The sequence below is a fragment of the Falco peregrinus genome, chromosome 1 (assembly GCF_023634155.1).
Source record: "Falco peregrinus isolate bFalPer1 chromosome 1, bFalPer1.pri, whole genome shotgun sequence".
In the NCBI taxonomy this organism is placed as follows: domain Eukaryota; kingdom Metazoa; phylum Chordata; class Aves; order Falconiformes; family Falconidae; genus Falco; species Falco peregrinus.
In genome coordinates this window covers 48,352,374-48,375,817 of record NC_073721.1, presented here as the reverse complement: position 1 = coordinate 48,375,817, position 23,444 = coordinate 48,352,374, and the positions used below count along the sequence as shown (strand labels likewise).

Below are 23,444 nucleotides of genomic sequence, written 5' to 3'. Positions count from 1 at the left end.
ACCCACAGGCAGCGGCCAGGTCATATCCTGACCTGAGCTTGCAGCTTGGGGCTGGCTTTAATTGTGCAACTAATGGGTTCATCTCTGTGGAAATAAAAGGGTTCTCCCTGCACACAGCTGCAGGGGAGAAGAGGTTTGCTCCTTCGCCTGCTCCAGTGTCCCACCAGCTTTCCACTTACAGAAGAAACCCTGTGTCATCCCCGGAGTGGAATCTGGCGCTTGCTTTCTTTATGATTCTGCCCTAGCTGGTTTCTGAGGTGGTTTTTCTTATTAAAGAACAGTTATAAACTGCCTGTGGCCTTTGCAGTCTGCAAAAAAACCTGGGTGCCCAACTGAACACCCCCTGAGGTGAGGATGGAGCCGCTCCCCAGCTTCCCTGGTGGTGGGGGACGGCTGCTGTTGGCTCCAAGGTGCCCGCTGAGCAGAGCAAGAGGCTGTTGGTCCATGGCCATGTGTCTGTCCCTCATGGCGTGGCAGGATGCTGAGGGTCCCATGCCCGCTCCTCCCCGGGCTGGAAATGGGGCTTCAGGTCCTTGCAACCACCTTCCCTGAGCCTTGTCCCCGAAGGGCTGAGCGCACGCTCACTGCACACCAGCAACTCAATTAACCTAATTTTCCTTGGCAGAGGGCCAGCGTGGCGCCCAGCATCGCAGCAGCACTTCCCATCACTTGGAAGCCATTATTTTTCTTTTAATTCTTCCTTCCTTCCCTTCTTTGCCCTGACGCTTTTGCAGATAGCAGGGGCGGGGTGGGGGGCAGGGAGAGCTGGGGTGCAGCACTAGGGCTTGAAAGGCCTGAATGAGCACCTTACAAAGGCATTTCCAACCTTTCCTTCCTTCTCTTCCTTTCTGTGTCTTGCTCCCGCTCTGCAAACAAAAGGAAGAGTGAGAGATTTGCTTGTTGGAGGTGTGGGAAGGGCGGAGGGCAGGCGAACCCCACAAAGACAATGGCAGAAACCCAGCCTGCCGTGGCCAGAACCAATCTGAAATGCTACAAAGCGAACAAAATAGTTAAGTTTAATCATCCAGAAAGAATTTGGCTGCCTTTGCTATTTCAAAACACTGGAGCATGTATAGCTTTTGCCAGAAAGTAAACAAGACCAAATGCCGCCTTTTTCCTCTCCGTGCGGTTCTTCTTCAGCAGAGAGAAATTCAGATTTGCTGTGCTGCTTTTTTTTTTTTTTTTTTTTTTTAAATGGGAGCTGCAGCAAAGGGGGAATAAAAACCAAATGCAGAAGTCATTCTGCTGGATTTTCTCTCCTTTTCGTTCAAACCGTCTGTCCTTCAATCCTTGCTCTGTGCTGACACTTGCTGGAGGCAGCAGGGCAGCACAGGAGCAGGGCAAGGAGGATGCAGCTGGGGTTGGCTGGGACACCCTGCATCCCAGCTCTGGAGCCACCAGGCTGCCTTTGCCTCCTCAAAGACCCTTTGACGGGGGCCCTGGTGCTCGTGCCTGCCTTTGGGGGGCGGGGTGTGCGGGGTGGTGGTCAGCCCTTGCACAGCACCTCTGTGCATTGCAGTTAGCTTTTGGGCTGTTTCTGTGATACTGGCTTTGCTTGTGGGTAGCACCTGGGTGTTGATTGACTAGAAGAAGCACCCTGTTTCACCCCCTGGACAGTCCTAAATCCATGGTTTGCTTGCTACCCCAAGGTGATTGCCCTCAGTGGCATCTCCCCACCGGTCCTGGTCCCAGAACCCTCCCACGTTTCCATTGCTCCTGTTGATGAGCAGTCATATAAACAGTGGAGATTTCTTGCCAAGGAGAATCTCCAGCTGTCCCTAAAGCTAGAGCTCAACATAAACCAACAGATAAATATGGGAAGATGCCAAGGATGTTTGCATTGCAAACTGGCTAATTACCCCAACCTCTTCCCCCGTGTGGAGGAGCCTCTGCAGCTGGCCATGGGCAGTGGAGCCGTGGTGCTGTGCGTGCTCAGAGCATGGCACCCAGCAGCCCAGGAGTGTCCTGGGGAGACCTGTGTGGGCTCTGGCTCTCTGCACCAGCCCAGCCACAACACCCATGCGAAAATGTCCCGTGGGTTGGTCTCAACAAGGATGGAGCCAGCACACAGGGGAGAGGTTTGCTGGGAGCTCTGGGTTTTCCTGTGCGATGTCCTCATCATGTGTCTGAAGAGGGAGCTGGTGCTTAGTGGGTGTCCTGGGGGACACCTCCATCAGCATAGCTCACTGCTTCTTGGTAGGCTCCAACAGCAAACAGCTCATATTTGGGGCAGGTTGGAGGGATGTCATGTAGGGTCGACCCCTAATTCCTCCCCACCTCAGAAGAGAGCAGCGGCTCTGTGGCAGGCAGGCAGGCAGGCAGCAAACCGCTGTCAAATGGGCATGGGGTGAAGTCTGTGGCCTAAATTCTTTACTGGTGAAGAACAACCGTGCAGGTGCTTCGGTGATGACAGCACCAAAAAATTTCCCCTAACACATCCAAACAAAGTGGAAGCCAGATTGTAAATGAGGTGGTAATGAGTAGTGTGGACACTGGGGAAAGACAGAAAGTAGTGCTGGCCACGCATTAGCAGTGCAGAAACACGCATCCCACTAATGGAAGCAGGGATGGTCACGGCAGCATGTTTTACTTTTGGGGCAGGACCGCCTGGATTTTCCTTTAGATATTTCAGTTTTGTTCAGTTCAGCCCTGTCTGCTGCCGTGGGGTCAGCTGAGGCTTTTAGCACCAGAGCCTGAGCCCAGGAGAACGGCTAAGGATGACCCGGGACCAGTCCTGGCACTGGCTTCCTCCAGGCTTCTCCCATACGAGCCAGCTGCTTGTCTACAGATTTTCACGGGCTGATTTCATCTCACAGGGTAGATGTCCCTGTTTGCTATGGAAGAACTGGGAAGCACTGGGATTGCTTTGGCTTTACCTGGGTGCTGCTGGGGGCGTGGTCACTGCTCCAGAGTTAAAAGGGTAGTTCTCGCTGTGGGGCTTTTCCCAACAGATCCGTGCTGATGCCTTCTGGAAAGCATTTGCCATGGGCAAATTTTATTTTATTGGGAGAATTCTTTCCTGCCTCTTACATACCCATGAGGAGGAAGAAAAAAAAAAGCAGCTTAGTTCTAGTGAGTACATGATAGACTTGATTTAAAGTTATGACAAAATATTTAGATTAAAAGGCATGGAATAACATTATTCTACCATTTTGCCCACACAGTGATTTCCTAGGTACACAAAGTAAATCACAGCATGCAGTCTGCTGGGAAAGTAATTTAAAAAAGAAACCCTTGCAATTTGATTATTAACTTTTTTTTTAAAGTTGCTTGGGTCTAGAAAGAGCTTCTTCCTGAAGATGAGCTCTTCTCCTGCTTGGGCACCATCAAGGCTGGACCTACCCCAGGATTTGCTCTTTGGCCAGGAGCTAAGGCAGAAGGGTTGTGTTTGGGAAGGGGACCCTGCGCTGGGACAAGGGTGGGCTTGGTGCTGGGGGAAGGACTGTTTTGCTGTGCCCTGTGCAATTCAAATAAATGGTATCTGGCTTTTTGATGGGCAGTGCCCTTTGTGCCTTTGGGAACAGGGACACAGGAGATGTCATCTAGAGGGACTGGAAGCCCTTCAGCTCTGGGATGCCTAGACCTAGCAGCAAGACCTGAAATATTTGAGAACAGATAAAGCATTGGGCTTTCCAGCTCTGTAATCAAAGTGACTTTGAGGATGCTCCTGGCTAATCACCTTTTTTTCTTCCTCTTGCTCAGGGCATGCTGGTGGAAGGTCCGCCCGGTCCCGAAGGCCCAGCAGTAAGTGGCACTTTGTTTGTACCTTGCAGGGAAGGATGTGCGTGGCTCTGGGGTGCTGAGTGCACATGGCAGGGCTCAGCACACAGCTGTTCCTGGGCTCTATTGCTTCCATATGCCACGCATGTGCACAGACCGCTTTGGGGTCGGCTTTCTGGTGCAAAAATAAACAGAAAGCTCTAATTCTTTTCCTGCTTCTACAAATATGTTACAAATAATAACACATTTTCCTTTAGCAGCTTATATGGTTTTTTCTGTCTTTTCTATGCTAGGGCCTTCCAGGACCTCCAGGACCAACTGGACCTGTGGGCTTAATGGGTGACCCTGGGGAGAGAGTGAGTACCCATGTTTTTCTCCTTTTTGGCTGAAGGCTTCAGTCCTTTTCTGTGTGCAAAGTGGGACTGTGGGGAGCCCTAAAATACTGCTCATCTTGCAATAGCAATTTCCTCTGGGTCAACCCCAAAAAGAGCTTGTGGGTAGGGTACAGGGCAGACCTTTGCATCCAGGGGCAAAGAGCTGGGGAGCAACCACACTAGTCAAATGCAGTAAGCAGTTTTCTCCAGGTTAAAAGCAAGAGTATGGCTAACAAAGCCTCTGCTCTCTATCCGTGCCCTTTGGCATTGGTTGCTCCTTCCAGTGCAGGAGCTGGGCTGGGGCACTGGGAAAACCAGGATGAGCACAACACACATAAAATAGCCATTGGCACAGTAAAGCAAAGCTCAGCCATAATTCTGCATCCTCATTCCAGCTGATGTCGTGAGTCCTGGCAGGGGGGGTGGTTTTGATTGGGTCCAGGATGGTCCCAGGGTCACACCATCACCACTGCTGTGGGTCTTTCCTCACCCCCGCTTGGTGTCCCAGACTGCTCCTGGTGGGAAGGTGACTCTTGTGCAGCACCTCGCCTTTTCTGTAGGTGGATTATTGGTCTGTACCCGTGAGCACTAGAGACTGATTCATGTGCTTTAGCAGTGCAGTAACTTAGGTTTTGTGTTTGGTTTTGATGGTACTTTAAATCAGTTTTGTCCCTGGCAGCCGCTGCTTTGTGAACTGCTGCCAGCAGAAGCCTCCAGCTTTAGGGTGTCTCATCAGAGGCAGCTGCTCCCAAGCACTTGTGTGGACTGTGACCCCAAATTCCATAGTTTAGCACCGCAGTTCAGTCAGAGCTGCATATTTATTTGTTACTGTGGAGTCCTCAGCTGGGATCAGAAACGACCTGTGTTTTGGGAGCTGCTGGACTTGAGCCTCGGGTCAGTAAGTGGTGCACAAGCACCATTCGAGTGGCAATCTGTGTACTTGGCAATGCCAAAAATTAAAACCTACTCTCCTCACTCCCCAAGCTGAGCCTTTGAAATGACCCTCATACCAACACGCTCCTCATTTGCCTTTGTCCACCCACCATTCAAGCCTCTTCCCCCTCCCTGGCAGAGGCAGCCAGGTAAGCAGGTACTCATGCCAAGCTGCCTGGGTGGATGGGGACCAGGCTGCACCGTGCGTCCAGTGGGAATTTTGGCCTGATACCTAGGGGGAAATTCCCTGCAGCACAGATGGGCTCTGGCTTTGCACAGAGGCTGAGGTGGGATCAGCCCTGGCTGCCAGAGCAGCTCAGTTTGGGTCTGAAACTAGAGGAGTGCACACAGCACCCTTGAGCAATACTGGTTTGGGTGATGGAGCACCAAAACCGGGGCAGTGTTGGCAGGGAAGAGCTGTTCCTGCCGCGATGCAGCCTGGCGGACCAGCGTGAAGGGCTACGGGCTGGTGCAGCAGCGGCACAGGGGTGTGTGTGTACCAGCAGCAGTCTCGCCTGAGTAAATTCATTGATTTCAGTGGGTTTGCATGAGTAAAACAAACGCAGCTTGGAGCTTGACACTGCTTCAGTGCCTTGGCACATCCTGATGCTGAGTGCCGTCAGATACGCCTTCAGAATAGCTTCTAGCGTACTGCTGTTTCATCTGGGGAATGGGGCTCCCAGCAGCCCTAATGCCAGCCTCTACCTATGGCTCATTTTGGCCTGAGGCATCCCAGCAGTCTCATTAGCGAAAAGGGCAAAAATTGTGCCTACAGGTGGGATTCCGAAGGCAGGTGTGGTTGGAGGTCTGTTTTTCTAGGATTTCTCTGGAAAGCGCAGGAGGGAGGAGAGCAGCGGTGACACAGATGACAGGAGATGCCCCTGAACACGCAGAATCCTGCTGCTCTCAGTGCTGTCACCCGCGAATGCAAAACATCTTTCTAAGGAAGGGAGCGCTTATCAGCAAACACTTCCCTAATCTGATCGCTGAGGTCGTGAGCACCTCTGTTCTTCTGGCAGAGAAGGCAGCCTGCTACCCGTGGCAGGCTCTTGTGCACCACAGCATCCTCCGCTGATCCAGTTGTTTCCAGATGGGGAACCGCATCCTCTTTGCTGGATAAGCTGGGGTGACCCAGGCTCTCTGTGTTTGTAGGGCTTCCAATTCTTCTGGCAGATTTTGGTTGAATTCTGCCCAGACAAGGGGGAAAAAGCCAATGATCAGGTTCGAATGGGGATAGATAAAGAGGTTGTGCTGTTCTGCTGTGTGTCTTAGCACCGCTAATTGCTGTAACTGCTGTTAAGGATTTGTGTTGTGACCTTGCTTATCTTTTATTTTCAAAAAACCTTTTTTTTTGGTCTTAATTAAGCAATCTAAGACCCAGAAAGAATAGGAAGGAGTATTCACTCCATTGCAGAGGATCAGAACAAGATCTCTGCACTACTTAGGATCTCACCTTAGCCTCTTTTTAAATGCCGGAGTGATGCCAGGGGTTTGCCGTGGCTGTCTCTGTGGTCACCATCAGGTGTGCATCAAACCCTCTGGTTTTCATTTCTTTTTACTGCCAGCCTGGCTGTGGGCATGGCAACACCAGCTGAGGCACCCCTGGAAGCCACCAAGCACGGTTATCCACCAGAACACAGGAAGGGATGTATCAAACCATGAAAACACCAATTAGACAGAAAGACTGAATATTTTTCCCGAAGTCCTTCCCGGCCTGGCTCTCTGTATGGGTTAAGTTGAGGCTGAGCCGCTGTGCCTTACCTTGCAGAGGTGTTTAAGTTGGTATTTACCCTTCCCTTCTCCCCTCAGCTTTTAAAATCCAGCTGTGTTCCCTTTTCTGGCCGATGTACCCTTGAGCTGTTGTACTTCCCTAGTGCTGCTCTTGCCGTTGCTCCTTTCCCACCCATCCTGGTGGTTCTCCATCCCACCTGCTTGTCAGCAGTAAGCAAGAGATGGGAAAATGCCCCTCTGGGATTTGGTGCTCTTCCAAATTACCATCCCATTGGGATGAGTTTGGGATCCCCTGGGACCTGGCTGTCTTCCTGGGGGACACAGGCAGGAGGGGTGGGATTCCTAGCTTCCCTGCCCGCTGGAGGACCAAGCAACCAGCTGGCTCCAAAGCTACATTATTCACCTCTGAGCCCCATGATGTGCACGTTGGAAAATACAACCACTGAAAGAAATAAAATCATTGCTGGCCTGCACTGGGAAGTGCTGCAGTTTTAAGGTGTACTTGAGGAGATTACTCGGGTGTCGGGGGCATTCCTGTGGCAATGACCCTAACCTGGGTCCTGTATTATTTTTAACTAAGGCTCTTTTTTTTGCCGCCTTGGTCCCTGGGGACTTGGCTGGAGTCCGCTGGCTGCTGCACTTCACCCCCCCCCCCCCCCCGCCCCTTCACACACACACACCTCCCCAGAGCATTGCCCCACCTCATTTACACTCCTGCTGTATTTATTGTTTTTTGATGGCACAGTAATAACGTTTCTTGCGGTTGTGACATGATTGAGAACGAGAAACCCTGACTGTGCTCCATCGATCGGGTGCCTGCAAGCTCAGAAAGTCAATACACAGCTGCAGGCTCAGCCCATGGCCGGGAGCCAGAGCCACCGCTCAGAGGTTGGCTTAACCCTTGAGGCACTGAGGTCCTGCTTCCTCTTACACTACACCAGCAGAAGGACCACGCGAGGGCTCTGCATCCTTGGGTGTTGGCCTTCATAGAGGATGGGTGAGCTAGGCAACAGTCTCAGCAGCGGTTTGCATCTTGCAGTGGTCTAAGATTAGTCAAAAGAGCCATGTGGCTTCATCGGGCTCTTGGTGCATCTTCATCCTGCATGGGTGCTACGTGTTGTCCAGCTTGCTCTTCTCCCCGTGACGTGCTGCTTCTGCTCCAAAGAGTTCAGTTGCCTGGCAGGATGGATGCTGACCCCGGCGATGAGGCAGTCTGTATCTTTGCCACTTGTCCAGGCAGATGCAGGCGTTTGCTGGCCAGGCTCCCCTTGAATGGCTGTGCAAAGCCAATCAGCAGCAGACACACTGTCCCCGATGATGTTGTTCCACACCCTGCAATGAAAGGCGTAATTTGCATTCTAGCACAGACGGCACATCCTGCTTTTCTGAGCGTCCAGAACAGAGTGTAATACAACATATTATGCATAGAGAAGCAATGAACTTGCAGAGCCAGGAACGGCAACTGTATTAAAATACTCCTTTTCAATTAGAGCAGCTCCTCTTTTAATTTGTTTATTATTAACCCTGCATATAGCTCATGAATTTACATGACACTTATATGTGCACGGTGAGGAACATTTCCTATGCCCGCCTCTGATAGAAAGACTTTCTATTTGCAATCAGGCAGGTGCACTGAATTAATACACCAACAATATTCAGTTATGTTAATATTGGCCAACACTCGTTTAGCTCTGTTTTATTCATCATGTCAGTTTGTTCATTTATCCCAGTTACTTTACGACTCGAAGAAGAGCTTGTGTCACCGGCAGAGCTGCAGAGCAGCCTGTTAGTGGGAGGTTTCAGAGGACTCATCTGGGGGGAGGTGGTTTAGGATGACTCTAGGCAGGTTTCTTTGAGCTGTGGGCAAAAGGAAATATGGCACTTAGGAGACCAGGCAGCTATTTCATGGATATTCCAGACTGGAATGGAGGAAGTGGGAAAACGTGCCCTTTTGAACGAGATGAGGTCCAGCGTTAGAGCAAACTGCAGCTCTGTCGCTGACCCTGCTGTGTGTTTGGAAATCTGGGGTGTCTGGGTGCTCTGGGCTTGATCAGCATACCTCTGGGGTAAGGCTGGTCGCAAAGCACTAGCTGTGTCTTCCAAGACCATTCAGTCATTGCATCCCAAAGGACTTATTCCCCCTGAGAACAGTTTTGCATCTCGAAAGTCTAAGAGGATCCCTAAAATCCTTACTGGGGTTCTGAAAGGCTTGACACCTTCAGGAACGCCCTTTTTTTTCCATCAGATGTTAAGCAATGCCTTACCTGGAAGACACTAAATACTGTGAGAAAGATCTTCAGTTGCCTAATTTTCTGACCAGGGCTGAAAATATCAGAAAAATAATCCTAGAGAGAGACACTTAAAACAAATTTTGAGGCTTAATACTGTGGGCTGCTGGGCATCGCTCTGTCTGTCGTTGTCTGCTGCTCAAGAAGCCTGAGCACTAACACCCCGAGGTTTCAGTTTAAACATTCCCTTGAATTATTGCACTAGTGTTTGCACTCAGCATGGCATTTTAGTGCACTGCACCAAATAAAAGCTGAAGTCCCCATCTCTGGCTGCTATATATCAGCAGATCTCTATTTACATAATGAGAGTGCACAGATTTACACCAACTGAGACTCTGGCGTGCTGCATTTCTTAAAGGCATTCATGAATTTAAATTTACAAAGTGCTTTATGGGTTTGATTTGCCTCCATACCATTGCCCCCTGCTGCTGCACCCCACAAGGCAAAGACCTCACACACCCAACCCGAAACAAAAAGAGGCGCTTATGGATAAAAACATTGCATCAAGGTTTGTCAGGCAGAGTACACACAGAGAGCTAAACAGGCTCATTCCTGATCTGTCATGTGCAGGACCAGAGTTAAAGAAGAGGGAGATGGAGGAACGTTTATTATATAAAATGAGTCTGGCCTAAATTATTTATTGTGCTTCTGCTCCAACAGATGGGACTGCCCTCTGCACCTCATCGGCAGAGTCAGGGACTCCAGTGTTGGCCAGACTAAGTAAACAGCGTGAATGTTAACATCATGAGCTTGTCTTGAAAAATGGATGGGCTGGCGTGTTATGCAGTCTCCCTTCAGTGCTGAGGGAGCTGCTGGGTTGTTGATTTTTTTTCTCTTTTTGCTGATAAATCACTGGCTGCAGTGCTGTCTGCTGCAGCGCTGGGAGCAGCGTTGTTATTCCAGGCCGGTTGCAGTGCAGACCTGGGCTCGGCGGCCGCAGCGCTGCTCTGCCCTGTAATTGCGGAGCGGGTCCGGCCACAGGCCAGCGGAGCGATGCTCTGCCTGTGGCTGGGTGGAGCCCTGGCAGCTCTTCACCCCCACCCTGGTGCTGGGCTCTAATTTAGCGCTTGAAACTTTGGCTTCCATGTTTTGGGTTCCTGTTTAAGAGGGAGACAAATGTTAAATGGAGTGTGGCATAGAGGGGAACGGATGAAGAGGGAGCAAAGAGTTGTGAGGGGTGCCAAGTCATGCGCAAAAATCTTGCTGGAAGACAGTGAGGCAAGGATAACACATCAAATGTCTTGGTTTGGTTGTTTGTTGTTTTTAAATGCTCCATTTTTTTAGTGACTTTGTTGGCTATTTCTCCTTCCCTCCTCCTTTCCCACCTTTATCTACCTCCGTTTGCCTTGTGGGATCAGTGTGTGACTTCCTAGGGCAGCATCTGGCTCCTCTGTGTCTCTGTAGCGTGTCCACGTATGTCTGTGATTTGTGGCAGGGTTTTATTTTTACTTTTGTTTGGCGTTGGCACGGGCTGGAGGGCTTCAGGCAGGTTGAAGAGAGTGAGAACTAACATAGATACTTGTTGCTTGCCCTTCGAAGCACTTTGGTTCTCCGCAGATGGATTTATTATTGGCATTTAGTAAATAGGGGACTGTCCAAGTCCTCAAGCTGGAGCTGTTGAACGGGCAGTCCTGCCTGCCTTGCCATGAAATGAGCACCAGGGCTCCTCTTGGCATCACTGGGACTTGAGTGGTAAAGCCTTCGGCTTCTCGAGCTGATGTGAAAATTGCAATTAGGCATGCGCATCGAGTAGTTGGATGTCATCCTCATTTGCATGTAGGATTGCTGGATGGATGTGCACATTTGTGTTAACTTAAACTTTTTGCCAAGTACACAGTTGGGAATACAAATAATCTATGGGCTGTCTTAGGAAAATTGGCCATATTTGATTATTTATAGCTTCATCAATAGATCTTTTACTGCATGCTTGTTTCTTTAGTACAAGTTAAAGATACACAACGGATGTTAATCAGCACGGCTCCATTGAGATCCTGAGAGTTTTGCTGATTTACAGCCGCTGACAGCATCACTCCATTGTAGATGGAAGTAGCCTCATAGGACTGGGAAAAGAAAAAGACAGAAGGGAGAAAAATGGAATGACCCAGACGACTGAGCATACACAGAAATGTATTTATCTTTCCACATTTCTATCTCACTGACTTGAATTATGAAGTTTCATATACTTTTTTAATAGGTTTTAACAGACCCAACTAAGCATTGATTCCATTAACTTGGAACATTGCAAAGACTTTTATTGCTCGCTCGAAAACTGCATGTGGCAGACCCTGGAAATACGGGGGCCAGGATGTAAGAAGAGGGAATTACTTAAGAAAAATCATATGTGCTTACAGATGTGCTTCTACAAAATTTGCCATAGCATCGGGATGCCCGTGTGCTCGATGCCAGTCAGTCAAGATAGGGGACCTTTTGTATTGTGATACGTGCCTTTACAGCCACAACTGCTCAAGTATGGTTGCGACTAAAATGACACTACAGGAGTTTATTTCTATCTATTCTTCTTGTAGGGACCACCTGGTCGCCCAGGTCTTCCAGGAGCAGATGGTTTACCAGGACCACCAGGGACAATGCTTATGTTGCCTGTAAGTACCAGTGTAACTAAAAAAACATTTAAATGAATCGGGCCTCTCAGCTTTGCTGCTTCTTAATGACTGTTCTTGCAGAAATCTCCCATCTCTTATACCAAGGACACATTTTCCTTGGTATAAAAGATGAGTCCAGGTAGTTCCCTGTTTAAATTTGCTCTTTGCAAAGTGCTGTAACTTCTTCACTGGTCAAAAGCACAGGGCAGGCAGGTTTAAATTTCCATAAATGAAGAATGAGCTTAAGTGTTTCTGACTGGGCATGGTGTTGGGAGAGTGAAAGTCATGAAAAAGCAATGGAATACACCTCCAAGGGCCCAGTTTCCAGGCAGACCCCTCCTTCTAGCAGCTCTTCAAAGCAGATGCCAAAATTGTAAGCACCTGAACGAACTGCTCTCTTTTAATGACCAGTGGTTATTTTGCTTTTTTTTTTTTTTTTCCCCCCTCCTACATGAAGCTAGCAAGTACCAAGTCAGCCTTCTTGGTCTTGGGATGCTAAAGGAATGGTTATTTTTTGTGTCTGCTTTGATGTGAGGAAACCCTATGGAAACCAGCTGCTGAAAATAAGTGGTTAGGTACCAAAGGGAAAGCGTCTTTAGTGAAAAACCGCAAAACTCTTGTATAAGCTCCAAATGGTAGGGTGATACTTGTGTAGGTTTCTGGCAGGGTGCCTAGGACAGCCTGGGCCAAGCGCTCAACATGGAGCTTAGCTGGCCATTACAATACATTTGTTGGCCCCTACAGTAATCAACCGTAGGCCTATAAATTGCATCTCTTTGAATCTGCTTGCCAAGTTCATGTGGTCATATACCTAGCGCCAACCAAGTGGAATGCAGAGGTGAAATGGAGGTGAAAGAGCTGTCCAAGTAGGTTCTGTAGCCTGGAGAGTCCTCCTTGCAAAACCCCAAACACACATGCAATTAAAGGCAGGAGGAGGGGGTGTGTCCTGGGAAGTGGGCTTGTAGCTGGGGTGGTAGAAGAGGCAGAAGAAAACATTAAACTCCTTTCAAGTCTGGGAAAATAAAGCATTAATGCTTGGGGGTTTTTTAAATCCTTTGTGTGCTGAAGGATCCTGGCTTAAACAATCAGCCAAACTCTGTTCTTTGAAGCATCCTGCCATGCTTGAGAAATACAGCCTTTGTCCCAGGGCATACGGGCAGCTACAGCCAAGTAACCTGATGCAACCCCATCTCCAGGGGTCTCCAGGCCAACAGCATCCGCATGGGAACATCAGCCTTGTGAGAACTTAGTTTTGAACAGTGGTGTGTGAGGTCCTCACAGTTCAGAGCCTACAATCCCTCTTGTTGTGCATTTCTTTGAGCTGGCAGAATCTGCTGCGTGGGGACGGAGACGGGGAACAGTCGGTTTGTGCCTGTGAGCTGGGTGACCTGAGAGCGCGCTGGTTAATGGGATGGTCTGGAAGGACAGGGATGGGGTTGAGTCAGTCATGCTGAACAGAATTGTTTAGGAGTCAGGCCAGAGTGAGGGTGCAGGGACAGCAACACTGTGACCTGCTTTCTCCATCTTGTTCCCATCAGTTCCGCTTTAGTGGAGGAGGAGATGCTGGCTCTAAGGGACCTCTCGTTTCAGCCCAGGAGGCCCAAGCCCAAGCCATCCTGCAGCAGGCCAGGGTAAGTGAAGGGTGGTGGGGATGTCTCTTGCAGCAGTTGCCTGAGGAAGCGGAGGAGAATCAGGATAAATGTGTTGGAGATGTCTTCATACTTGCACCATCCGTGGTGCTGGCAATGCTAATGCCTCTCATCTGTGATGGAATTGGTTGTGTGGTTTGAGGTGTGAGGGCATCTGGATGACTTGGCCTTTTACCAATGGCCAGCAATAAGCCCTAGAGACATGGTTTTAAATTGCCTACGGACCTTGGACCAGGCCTTCTGCTGGCACCAGTAGGCACAGACCTGTTGCCCTCGGTAGTGTTTGCTGTTTATGCTGACAGTTTTGAGTCTATATGAACCGTTGTGCTATGTGCTGTAAGGTGCTGTAAGGATTTTTCTTTTTTTTTTTTTTTTCCCTTTTCCAGTGAATTTGTAATAATTAAATGTATGTCACAGATTTAAGCGGTTCCCAACTCCGCAAATCTCAACAGGCAGGCTGCCTTTTTCTTCAACATATTTATTTGAAAATCCATGGTAACTATCCCTGTGAATGTTTTCCCCTTGGATGACCTTACCGATTGATGATCAAATAATTCTTGGTGGCATTTGTTATGTAGCTCACTGGTCAAACAAGATCAACCATGCATTTTCCCCGTACAACTCCTGTTCCCTACCTAGATGAGTACCTTAGTGTAAAAGGCTTCATACTCATCTGTTTAAAATCAAACTTAATTTCTAGCCAGTACAGCTTTGAGGTTTTTTCTTCCATGAGAACTTGTGTGAAGTTACATTTGATCATTGACATGTTAAAAGCAGAGATGCAAGAGGCACAATTTCAGCAGAAGGAAACACGTGGCAACCCCAGAAGTGCCCTCCTCCTGTGTTTGCCCTGATGTTGTCCGGGAGGGACCAAATTCTGGTTGTAAGCACACCCTTGCATAAAGGGGGAAACAGAAGACAGTTTGGGGAGGCAGTTTGCAAAGGAACACAGCTTTGGGGGCATTGCTCCTCTCCCTGCCAAATGCAGCCATCCAGGGATGGAGCTTAGGTGTGCTCCTCCGGTCCAAAGCCCCCGTCTGTCTGTGCCTGGGACACGTGGCTCAGACACAGCCTGTCTGTCATTCTGAGCTGTTGGCGGTCGCTTTAGCACAGACCTTTTGGGCCCGTCTGCTGAAATAAGCTAAAAAGCCATTTATTTCACCCTTGAATGAAATAAAGGCTGTTGGGGTCTCCACCCAGCAGGGTAGCACGTGCCCCTTTTAGGTTTATAAGCCGGGGGGTTGGCTTAGCTGGGGCTATTCTGGTTTCCATCCAACTCCCCTTTTACAAAGGAGTTTGATTTTCTACGTGTTCAGGTAGAGTGCATGTCCCTGATGCCACCAGCCACTGCGTTTTTCCTGTCCATAAACCTTGCTCTGAGAGTAGTATTGGTCAATTATTTTTCTGGAGTTACCTTGTCAGTCTTTATTTCAAGGCTGCCTCCATTTTTTTCCATCAGCATTTTATTTTGCTGGGAAATAGGGATTTTTGACCAGATGAACATTCCATGAGAAGCATCTGCTTTCTCAGACTCACTGGTTTTGTTCTTTTTTTTCTGCCTGTTGAATATTGTGATGTTATGAAAAACACAAAGAACCTCCCTCCCCTCACTCAAAGTCCCTTTCCTCTGTTTTTGTTTGTTTGTTTGGGGTTTTTGGTGGTGGGGTTTTTTTGTTTGTTTTCAGATTTAAGGAAAAATTGAAAAAAAAACCAAATTGTGGGTGACTTTTGGGCTGTGGATGACCAGTCGAATATTTCTGTAAAGGAAAAAAAAAAACATTTTTTTGGTTAACTTCAACCTATTGTCAGACAATTTCAGCTGACAGCCCTGATAGCAAAGCAGGAAGGGAAATACATGGGTTTTGGTTTTTTTGTGGGGAAGTTACAGGATATGGCAGGAATGGAAAAGGGAGTCCGGCTTCTTTCCTTTTGGGGGGTTTGTTTTTCTCGTTATTGTTGTTCTTAATTGCATTATTAGTTTGATTTATTCCCTTAAAATTTGGCTTTCATTAGACACTGAACATTGTCCCAGCCGGCAGTGTTTCAGAGTATCTCCCTTTTAATGGGGTGTTGTAAAAAGAAGCCACATAATCTAGCATTTGTGCAATATTTATGCCATTCCAAGTGCAATCACGGGTAGATTTTAATTACTGGAGTACACAGATAATTACAACTCTTTTTAAAGTGTTGAATTGTCACGAGGGAACAAATTGTCTGAGTGATGTTTTAAAGTGTGGACCAGTCCCATTACCCACCATGGAAATTACTGACTTGATGTATGGTTACTTGACTCCTTAATTATTGAGCTAAAAGCCCCCTGTTGCAAATAGAATTGCTGTTCTGTCTGTAGTATATGAAATAGCAACTAAAAAAAAAAGGAAAAAATTCCTCCAAAATTAAACTCCTAGGATCATAAAGAAAAAAGTAATCCTAAATCCAAATAATTGGGGTTTTAAATATGTGTGAACAAATGCCTATAGCTTGTCCAGGCAAAGTTTTTACATTTGCCTTCAATGACTTGTTGCCAAAAGCGTCCATTTTATTGTGTCTCTACGTGATGATGGAGAAGGGGATCTGACCTGCAGAGGCAGATTCTCATCTGGTTTAAATGCAGGTAACTCCTTGCCCCTCCATCTGCCCTGGGTCTGGGCCAGGGGGTGTCTGTACGTGTCTGTACAGGGGTTTTGTACTTCCTGTGCGCGGTGGGTGTATGGGGGGAGGATGCTACCGGCAGACGGGGTGTAGGTCCACATGTCCTCTCAGCAGAGCTATGCACTGTCCAGGAGCTTTGCCCATTTGTGGGTGCAGAAAGGACTTGGTGCACAGCAGGTTGGATGTTTTTAGGTAATTTCACTGAGGGTATGGACATTGCACCATGGATTTGTGGTTCTCGGGGCGTGGGGAGAACGTGTGGCTGGTGGTGTGATGGTGGCTTTGTCCTGTTGAAGGAATGGAGCAGAGGCACCAACTGAGCAGCGTTTCTCTTTCTGTTGCAGCTGGCGCTGAGAGGACCAGCGGGTCCGATGGGTCTGACGGGGCGGCCGGGCCCCATGGTAAGTGAACGGGCCAGCAAGGATGGAGCAGAGCCAGCTGGCACCAGCTCCATGGATGCTCTGCGTTACCCTACCTGAATGGCTCTTCCTTAACGTGGTATGAATCTTCCCTCGGGCTCTGTTGTGGAAAAAAGCTAATAAATTATGTTCTCTGTCCAAAGGGACCCCCAGGCAGTGGAGGACTGAAGGGAGAAGCTGGAGAAATGGGACCCCAGGTGTGTATGGGCAAACTGGGCGACTGGGGGGTTGGGGGGAGTTGTAGGTGTGAAGCAGGCGATCCTGCTTTAGAGGCTGCTGTGAAGGAGAAAATCGGTAACCCAAAGCCAGCTGAAAGCAGGGAGGTGTGGGAACGTCTGTTTTGCGTATAAGTGTCCCTTCGAGTATCCAAATGCAGGACTCGCGATAATTTTAAGGCAATAGTGTAAAATTCTGCAGGTGGTAGCCCTTTCCTGCAAAGATATCCACGGAGGAGCCCTGTAAATACGAGATAGGTTGGAGTGTGGGCAGCTTGCTAATGCTCAGGAAATGGTTCTTCCAAGTTGTAAATCCTGCATTGAGGGAAAATTCCCATTTTTCTGATGGTGGGGGAAGTGATTTGTCTGCACCATGTGGTGCTGCTTGCAGGGCAAAAACTTCCTCATGGAGAAACGTCTGCAGTTCCTGGCCAGAAATGCTCAGTCCTGAGCCCTCCCTCTGTATTTTGAACTACGGGCTGTGCTCGAGGGGTTCATATCAGGTTCAGCACCTGATCTGCAATGCTAGCAGGCACCGGGTCCGTCTGCTGTGCCTTTGGGTGATGGCATTTCTTCCTCTCTCCTTGATGCCTTGCAGGGTCCACGAGGCATCCAAGGTCCTCCCGGTCCAGCAGGAAAACCTGGCCGTAGGGTGAGTGTCCTGGGAGCTGCGCTGACGACTGTGTTAACTACAGTTTCTGCTAGGAATTGTTTCTGCTGCCAAACAATTTCTGAGCACGAAGAGCGTTGCACAAGAGCAGGCTGGAGGCCAGCTGGTGGCTTGTCCAGGACCTCTCCATCCATCTGGGCAGACACAAATGAGGATGAGAGTTAAAAGGCAGACAGTGTGGGGAGAACTGCAAGTCTATGCTTCCCACTCTTCTGTTGCCTTTTTTTTTATTATTATTATTTTCTGTTGTTCTCTGTGGCATTGAGGTTGTAGCTGCATAAATGCTCTGGGGTGGTTTGTATGGTCCCAAATTTTTCGGGAGTGTGCGAGGAGGATCCAGTCCCCAGAGGGTTTCTGAAGTTGGTATAAATTGTGCTCACTCGCTCTGTCAACATCCCTGGTGCTCATTTTTATTTTACGCCATCCTCTGGCTCGTCATGATTTGGCTGGCCAGAGGAAGAAGTGAGAAAGTCTTTTCTGTGACCCACTTCTGGCTTTCTTAATAAATAAATAAATAAATCTATCTCATTTCAATTTGTGGACATCATCATTAGCATATCTTCAAATGTGCTGGAAGATAATTATTTCAAATTAAAATCAATGACCATGTCCCAGCATCCCACATAGCGAAGCAGCTTTGCTGCTATTTGTCTCACACCCCTCATTAGCGCCAGGCTGAGCCCGGAATGCTGCTTCAAAAACAGACCAGCATTTTTTCCCTCACCAAGGGAAGCTGCTCCCCAGCCGGTGAGCTCTGACTTAAATAAAACTTCACTGAGCCACAGACCAAAGAGCAGATGTCCCTGCGGTCCTGGCTTACCCTTTGTATTTGACTTTGCTTTTCTTTGTTGCAGGGACGAGCTGGCAGCGATGGTGCCCGGGGAATGCCCGGCCAGACAGGACCAAAGGTAGCGCCACGTATTTTATGTGCTTTTAGAATCTGCATCTGCTTTTTAACAAGCGTGAACTGGGGGACCCATGGCAGAAGGAACCCAGCTTGCTTGGAGGAGGTTGTTGAAATGGTTCAGCAGCTCCTGTGAAGTCATGGGCTCTCCACGTTTGAGAAGAGGAAGTTAAACACACACCTAGAAGGCAGAATAGTGATCTTTCCTTTCTTTTCTTTTTCTTTCTCTTTTTTTTTTTTTTTAATGCAACTTTTAAAAATTGCTAGATCCTCTTAAGAATGAAATATGCTCCCTTGGCTGCAGTTGTAGAACAAATACTTTGGAATCCCAATTATGAAAAACAAACATGAATGAGCGGTTGGAAATATCCTAAAATATAACTACCAAAAAAATACCTATTAACTGGGTGAGGAAATGTAGAGGGCGTGGTGAGGAATTTTAATGCCCTGTATTTTTATTTGAGACAAAATCCCTTCATTCAGCTGCGATCCGCTGGTATTATCAAACAAGAAAGAAGCTGTTCCACTGAAATTGAATGCAGAGAAAGTTTGCTCAGGGAATCATGTATTAGAAGGTTTAAGTACTTTATTATGTAGATACTTAAAGCTGGAATAGATGGGGGTTTTGATACAGAGACAGGAGACTGCAAATCATTTATCCAGTAAAGTGCTCTAATGAGCGTCGACTGCCCTCAAAGGAGTGGATGCCAGGGAAGAAGGGAAAACAGAATAACGAGCAGCGCCTGGAAAGGAGAAGGAGATTTGCTGTGAGCAGAGACAGAGCGATACTCTAGGACCTGCCAAAAGGAAAGAGCTGCTGGTTACCCTGAGTGCACCTTGGCCAGCCTTGGCCTGATCCATCTGTCCTCCCATCTGCTCAGGTGTAATCGACTTCCCTTTCCTTGCTAATAGGTAAAGGATTTGTAGAAGGGAGGAGCTGGTACTATTTTCACATACCATCAGTATGTGAAAATACAAGTGCCTTCACCTTTTTATAGAGACAAAGGGACTTTTCTCTCTGCTGGGTGGTGCTCCATGCCTTCCACCTTGGTCATTAGGAGACGGTGTCACTCATGACTTGCAAACATCCCTGTGTCTTTTCTGTTTTCCAAAGAGTTGAAGCTTTGGGGAAAAGGCTGTCTCTGTGCATTCCTGTCCCCATTTCCCCCCAGAACAGAGGAGACTGGATCAGGGCACAAGTTTGGAGAGAAACCCTATTGTGGCTTGCCATGGTTCACCATGAGCTGTCCAGACTCTGACCTGGAGTTGCTGCCTGGGCATGGGCAAAAGCCCCAGGGAGGCAGGGTCCTGCAGCCCACCTGCCCTAGGGCTAATAGGGTTTTGCTTTTTCTTCCTCACACTTGAATTTCTCATCGTTGCCAGTTTCCTTTGGGAGTGTTCATGGAGCTGGGCAAGGGATGCGACGAGCACACATAGGGGACATTCACATGGTCATTTGCAGGCAAATGCTGGCAAGCGCTGCCTGCGCTCTGCCAGCGTGAAGTTGCAGGACTTTCTCAAAACGGTGCCAAGCTCAAATTAACACACCCAGCCTTTTAGCAGAGCTCATTATTTTGCGCTTGGCATCATGCTGCCCAGAAGGATGCCCAAAGCTCTGTTTGGCCTGGAACTGCATTTACAGCAGCATGCAGGAGCTAGTGGAGATGTGTAAGAAGAGAGATAATGTTGGGAGCCCCCCTTGCCTTGGTTTGCCTTCCCATTATTCGGGGCTATATATCCCCTATATGTCCCTGGTCTCACAGCTGGCTTTCTGCCTGCTCAGGCTGGGGTCAGGCAGAGCAGGCTGCTCTTGGCAGGGTAGGATGGAGATGCCCCTTTTGCAACACCTTTAAGCATCCATGTGAAGTCAGTAAATTTACCAGCTGATGAAATTCCTTTTTAGGTCAAAACAGATCTGCCTTCAGACCTTGACTTCATTAAGACAGTTTCCATAATGTATTTGTATATAATCTTTGCCTCCTTAGGGTGTCCAGGAGGGTTAAAAGGATGTATGGGATGGATTGCAGTAAACTCAGGATGGCGTTTGGGGGACCCGTTGGCAGGTGTGGGAATGCTAGTGTCCAGTTTGCTCACCAGTGGATTGACATTTGTAATTCCATGGAAATGAATAAAGAAATAATTGGGCTAGAAGAGCCTGTGCAAAAGGGAGATGCTTTAGATCGTGGAGAAGTCACCCAGAGAAGCTCTGACATTCACATGGGAAAACATTTGAAACTGTAGGTGCTGGGGGAAGAGAGGGGAGTTAAAATAACTGAGCTTTTCTCTTTTTCTAATCTATAACTTTGAAACCATCACTGGTCTGGTGGGAAGTTCAAGGCAGAATTTCTGAGGGAGAAAATTGATCCCTCCTTGACACAGAAAGGAGACAAATTGGAAAGATATTCAACAGCGGGTGGAAATGTGTACTAAACTGGTTTTTCTTTTAGGGTGACCGAGGGTTTGATGGTTTGGCTGGTTTGCCTGGCGAGAAGGGAAATAGAGTAAGTTATCTTCCCCTTGTGCTCTGGCCACTGTCTGTAATGAAACCTTGGCAGGGAGGTGCTGGCTGGGGGGCAGAATTGCTGGGGGCAAGCCACAGTGGTGCAGTTAGGAAAGGATGATAGTGTCCCGTAAGAGCATGTGGGATGTCACAGCATCCCTCCAGGCACAGTATTCACATCCTGGGAAACTGCAAGATCCTTCTGGGACTGCTTGAAATTGGAAAGGTGGGCCAGGGTGGGGGAATTGCCTTAACAAAACACTGACTGAAAAATAAAGCAAGAGGCAAAACCTGCTGTTAGACAGTGCAGTCATGGATGGAAATTGCCAAAAACTATAATGCGATTCTTCTCTTTCCTTTATAATTAAACAACGGGGAAAAAAATGCAAGAAGCCGGTTATTTTGGCAGGCTGCTCATGCCTCCCCTCCCTAGAGAGTGCAGCCATTGCTTTATAAAGCCAGGGAGTGTTTGAACAGTGGAGATTGCATCGTGATTACAAGCTACACAGGAACGGGAAGACAGTGCCTGAGAGAGATGCCTAATCAGCTAGAAATGGAATAACATGCCTTGGGTAAAGCAATAACTGCATGCAGAGCTCAGTCCCCCTCCTGAAGGAGCGACGGCGCCTGCTTGGTTCCCAGACCCCTGGTGAAATGTCACCAGTAATTCCCGTGAGCACTAACCCCTCGAGAACAGGAGTCTGTCAGAGCTGGAGCCCACACATGGCCCTGAGCAGGGTCTGCTGCTTCAGAGAGCGCAGAGATGGGAACCGTGAGGGTATGAGTACCTTCAGCACACAGTGGAGGCAGAAAGTCAAGTCCATTGCTTGGTTCATCAACATTACCCAACCTTTTCCATTGCCCGAGTGTGTCTGACGCCTTTTCTTCCTTCCTTTTATAGGGTGAGCCAGGCCCCCACGGACCCCCGGGGGCACCCGGAGAGGATGGGGAGAGGGTAAGTCTATCTCTGGATTTGGCAGCCCTTTGAATTCATAAGTAACTCCTGTAAACAAGAAGCAGATGCAGGAGCAGCCAGAGACGTGGCAGGAGCAGCCAGCGCGCGAGCATTGGCGTGTCATCGGCTGCCCGGCCTTTGTGTCCTGGGGATGCTGCGGGTGGCCGTGGTGAGAGGGAATGATGAGGTGGGAATAAAAGTGAAAAGAATAATTAATTTTTAAAGATCTAGTCAGAAAGCTCGGGTTTTGTTAGAAGGAAAAAGAACAACACAAGAAAAATATTAATCCTCAAAGTGAGCTTGGAAGACTTGGAGAACAGAAATTCCAGACAGCGTGGGAATCAAAGATTAAATTGTTCACTTCTCTTTTCCTCACTGTTTCATTAATAGTTTAAGGCCTTCAGCAAAGCTCAGACTAAGTGATTGCAGGCCTAGAATGGCTGGTTTAAGAGGAGGGAGAGATTGAAAATGCTGAATCCATGCCTGTGAGGAGCATGTGGTTTAATTGGAGGAGCAAGTATGGATTTCCCAGGCTCTAATCCCCTTCCACAATGTTTTCTTTCCACCTTTGGCTATTTGTTTCCTCTGTAAAGCACAGATAATAACACCTTTCTCACCATGAGGTTGTAAGGATTAATTAGTTGTGGCTGTAAAGTGCTTTGAAGTTGAAAAGACCAAACCCATGTCTCGCGGCGGAAAAACGAGTGTCTGGAGAACTTTAATCCTAAAGAGAAAAAGAAAACGTTTGAGGTGTGCAGGGAGAGGAGCTCAGAGGGCATAACTGGGAAGAGCAGCATGAATTTTATCAGCAGAAGAGAATTTATAAGGGATGGCTGCTGGGATTGATTTCCTGAGAGGGAGCCTCAGGTTTGGGGTGATCTAAAAGCAGCTCAGGGGAAGCACCACCTCATACTCCTGGGAGATCCGTGGAGCATCAGCAGGCGATGGGAGCAGGGGGATGAGGAATTACCCCTTTGCTACCTCTGGTTTATCTGAGAAGCCCTAATCTGGCTAAATCACGTTCCCAGGGTGGTGCTTCTGTACTGGTTTGCCATTTGGTTTGGTACTAAATCTTCCGGTTATTGACTCGCATGCCCTGAATTGTTTCTGCAATATCTTGCCTGTTAGCAAAATCCATCTTTATAAACATCGACATGAATTATGAAGTATCCTTACAGCATTTCTAATCCTTGGTAAATTCTGCACGCATTGTATTAGTTTCCAGGTTTACGAGGTCTTCCTTATGCATGGCTACCCTTTTATTGCTCCAGGGAAGCTGGTTTTCTGTGTGATTATTATCTAACAAGAATGAAACACCTGTGATGTGAGTGAAATATAACTGGTTTGTTTTGTCTCTGCTGCTGCCTTTCTCTGTGCCGTCGCCGCTGAGCAGGGAGATGATGGAGAAGTTGGACCCAGAGGTCTACCTGGAGAACCTGTGAGTATCTTCTCCTTCGGCTTGACGTGCTGCAGCACTGCTTTGGTCAAGGTCTTCATATGGGATGTCCCAGGGGGCAGCTCTTCTGGTGCTAAGCAAGACCCCTGGGGTCCTGCAGGACTGGGCTTCTCTTGCTTGAAGATCCACGTGAATGGTGTAGAGAGTACCTGTGCTGTAACAGCTCTGCTTTGCTTTTTTTTCACTAAAATGGCTACCAAGAAGATAAGATGCTTTCTGAGGGGTTGGTTGTGTTTTGGTTTTTTTGTTGTTGTTTCGTTGGTTTTTTGTGTTTGGGGTTTTCTTTGTGGTTTGCTTGTGGTTTTGTTTTTTTCTTAATGAGCAAAATTCTCATTGATTTTGTTTGCTCATTGGCTACTCTTTGAAAAAAATGTAAAG

At 48.1% G+C, this 23,444-nt stretch overlaps 1 protein-coding gene across 4 annotated transcripts in view; it reads left to right on the top strand.

The window, feature by feature from the left end:
- Positions 1 to 23,444, top strand: part of COL5A1 (collagen type V alpha 1 chain) — a 160,335-nt gene that overhangs the window by 80,348 nt on the left and 56,543 nt on the right. For all 4 annotated transcript variants that reach the window (XM_055803058.1, XM_055803051.1, XM_055803044.1 and 1 more), the window contains 11 exons: positions 3,703 to 3,744; positions 4,014 to 4,076; positions 11,572 to 11,646; positions 13,185 to 13,277; positions 16,292 to 16,348; positions 16,510 to 16,563; positions 17,180 to 17,233; positions 18,106 to 18,159; positions 20,603 to 20,656; positions 21,557 to 21,610; positions 23,004 to 23,048. In XM_055803058.1, coding sequence (XP_055659033.1) covers positions 3,703 to 3,744; positions 4,014 to 4,076; positions 11,572 to 11,646; positions 13,185 to 13,277; positions 16,292 to 16,348; positions 16,510 to 16,563; positions 17,180 to 17,233; positions 18,106 to 18,159; positions 20,603 to 20,656; positions 21,557 to 21,610; positions 23,004 to 23,048 — 645 coding nt within the window. The remainder of the gene's footprint in view (positions 1 to 3,702; positions 3,745 to 4,013; positions 4,077 to 11,571; positions 11,647 to 13,184; positions 13,278 to 16,291; positions 16,349 to 16,509; positions 16,564 to 17,179; positions 17,234 to 18,105; positions 18,160 to 20,602; positions 20,657 to 21,556; positions 21,611 to 23,003; positions 23,049 to 23,444) is intronic.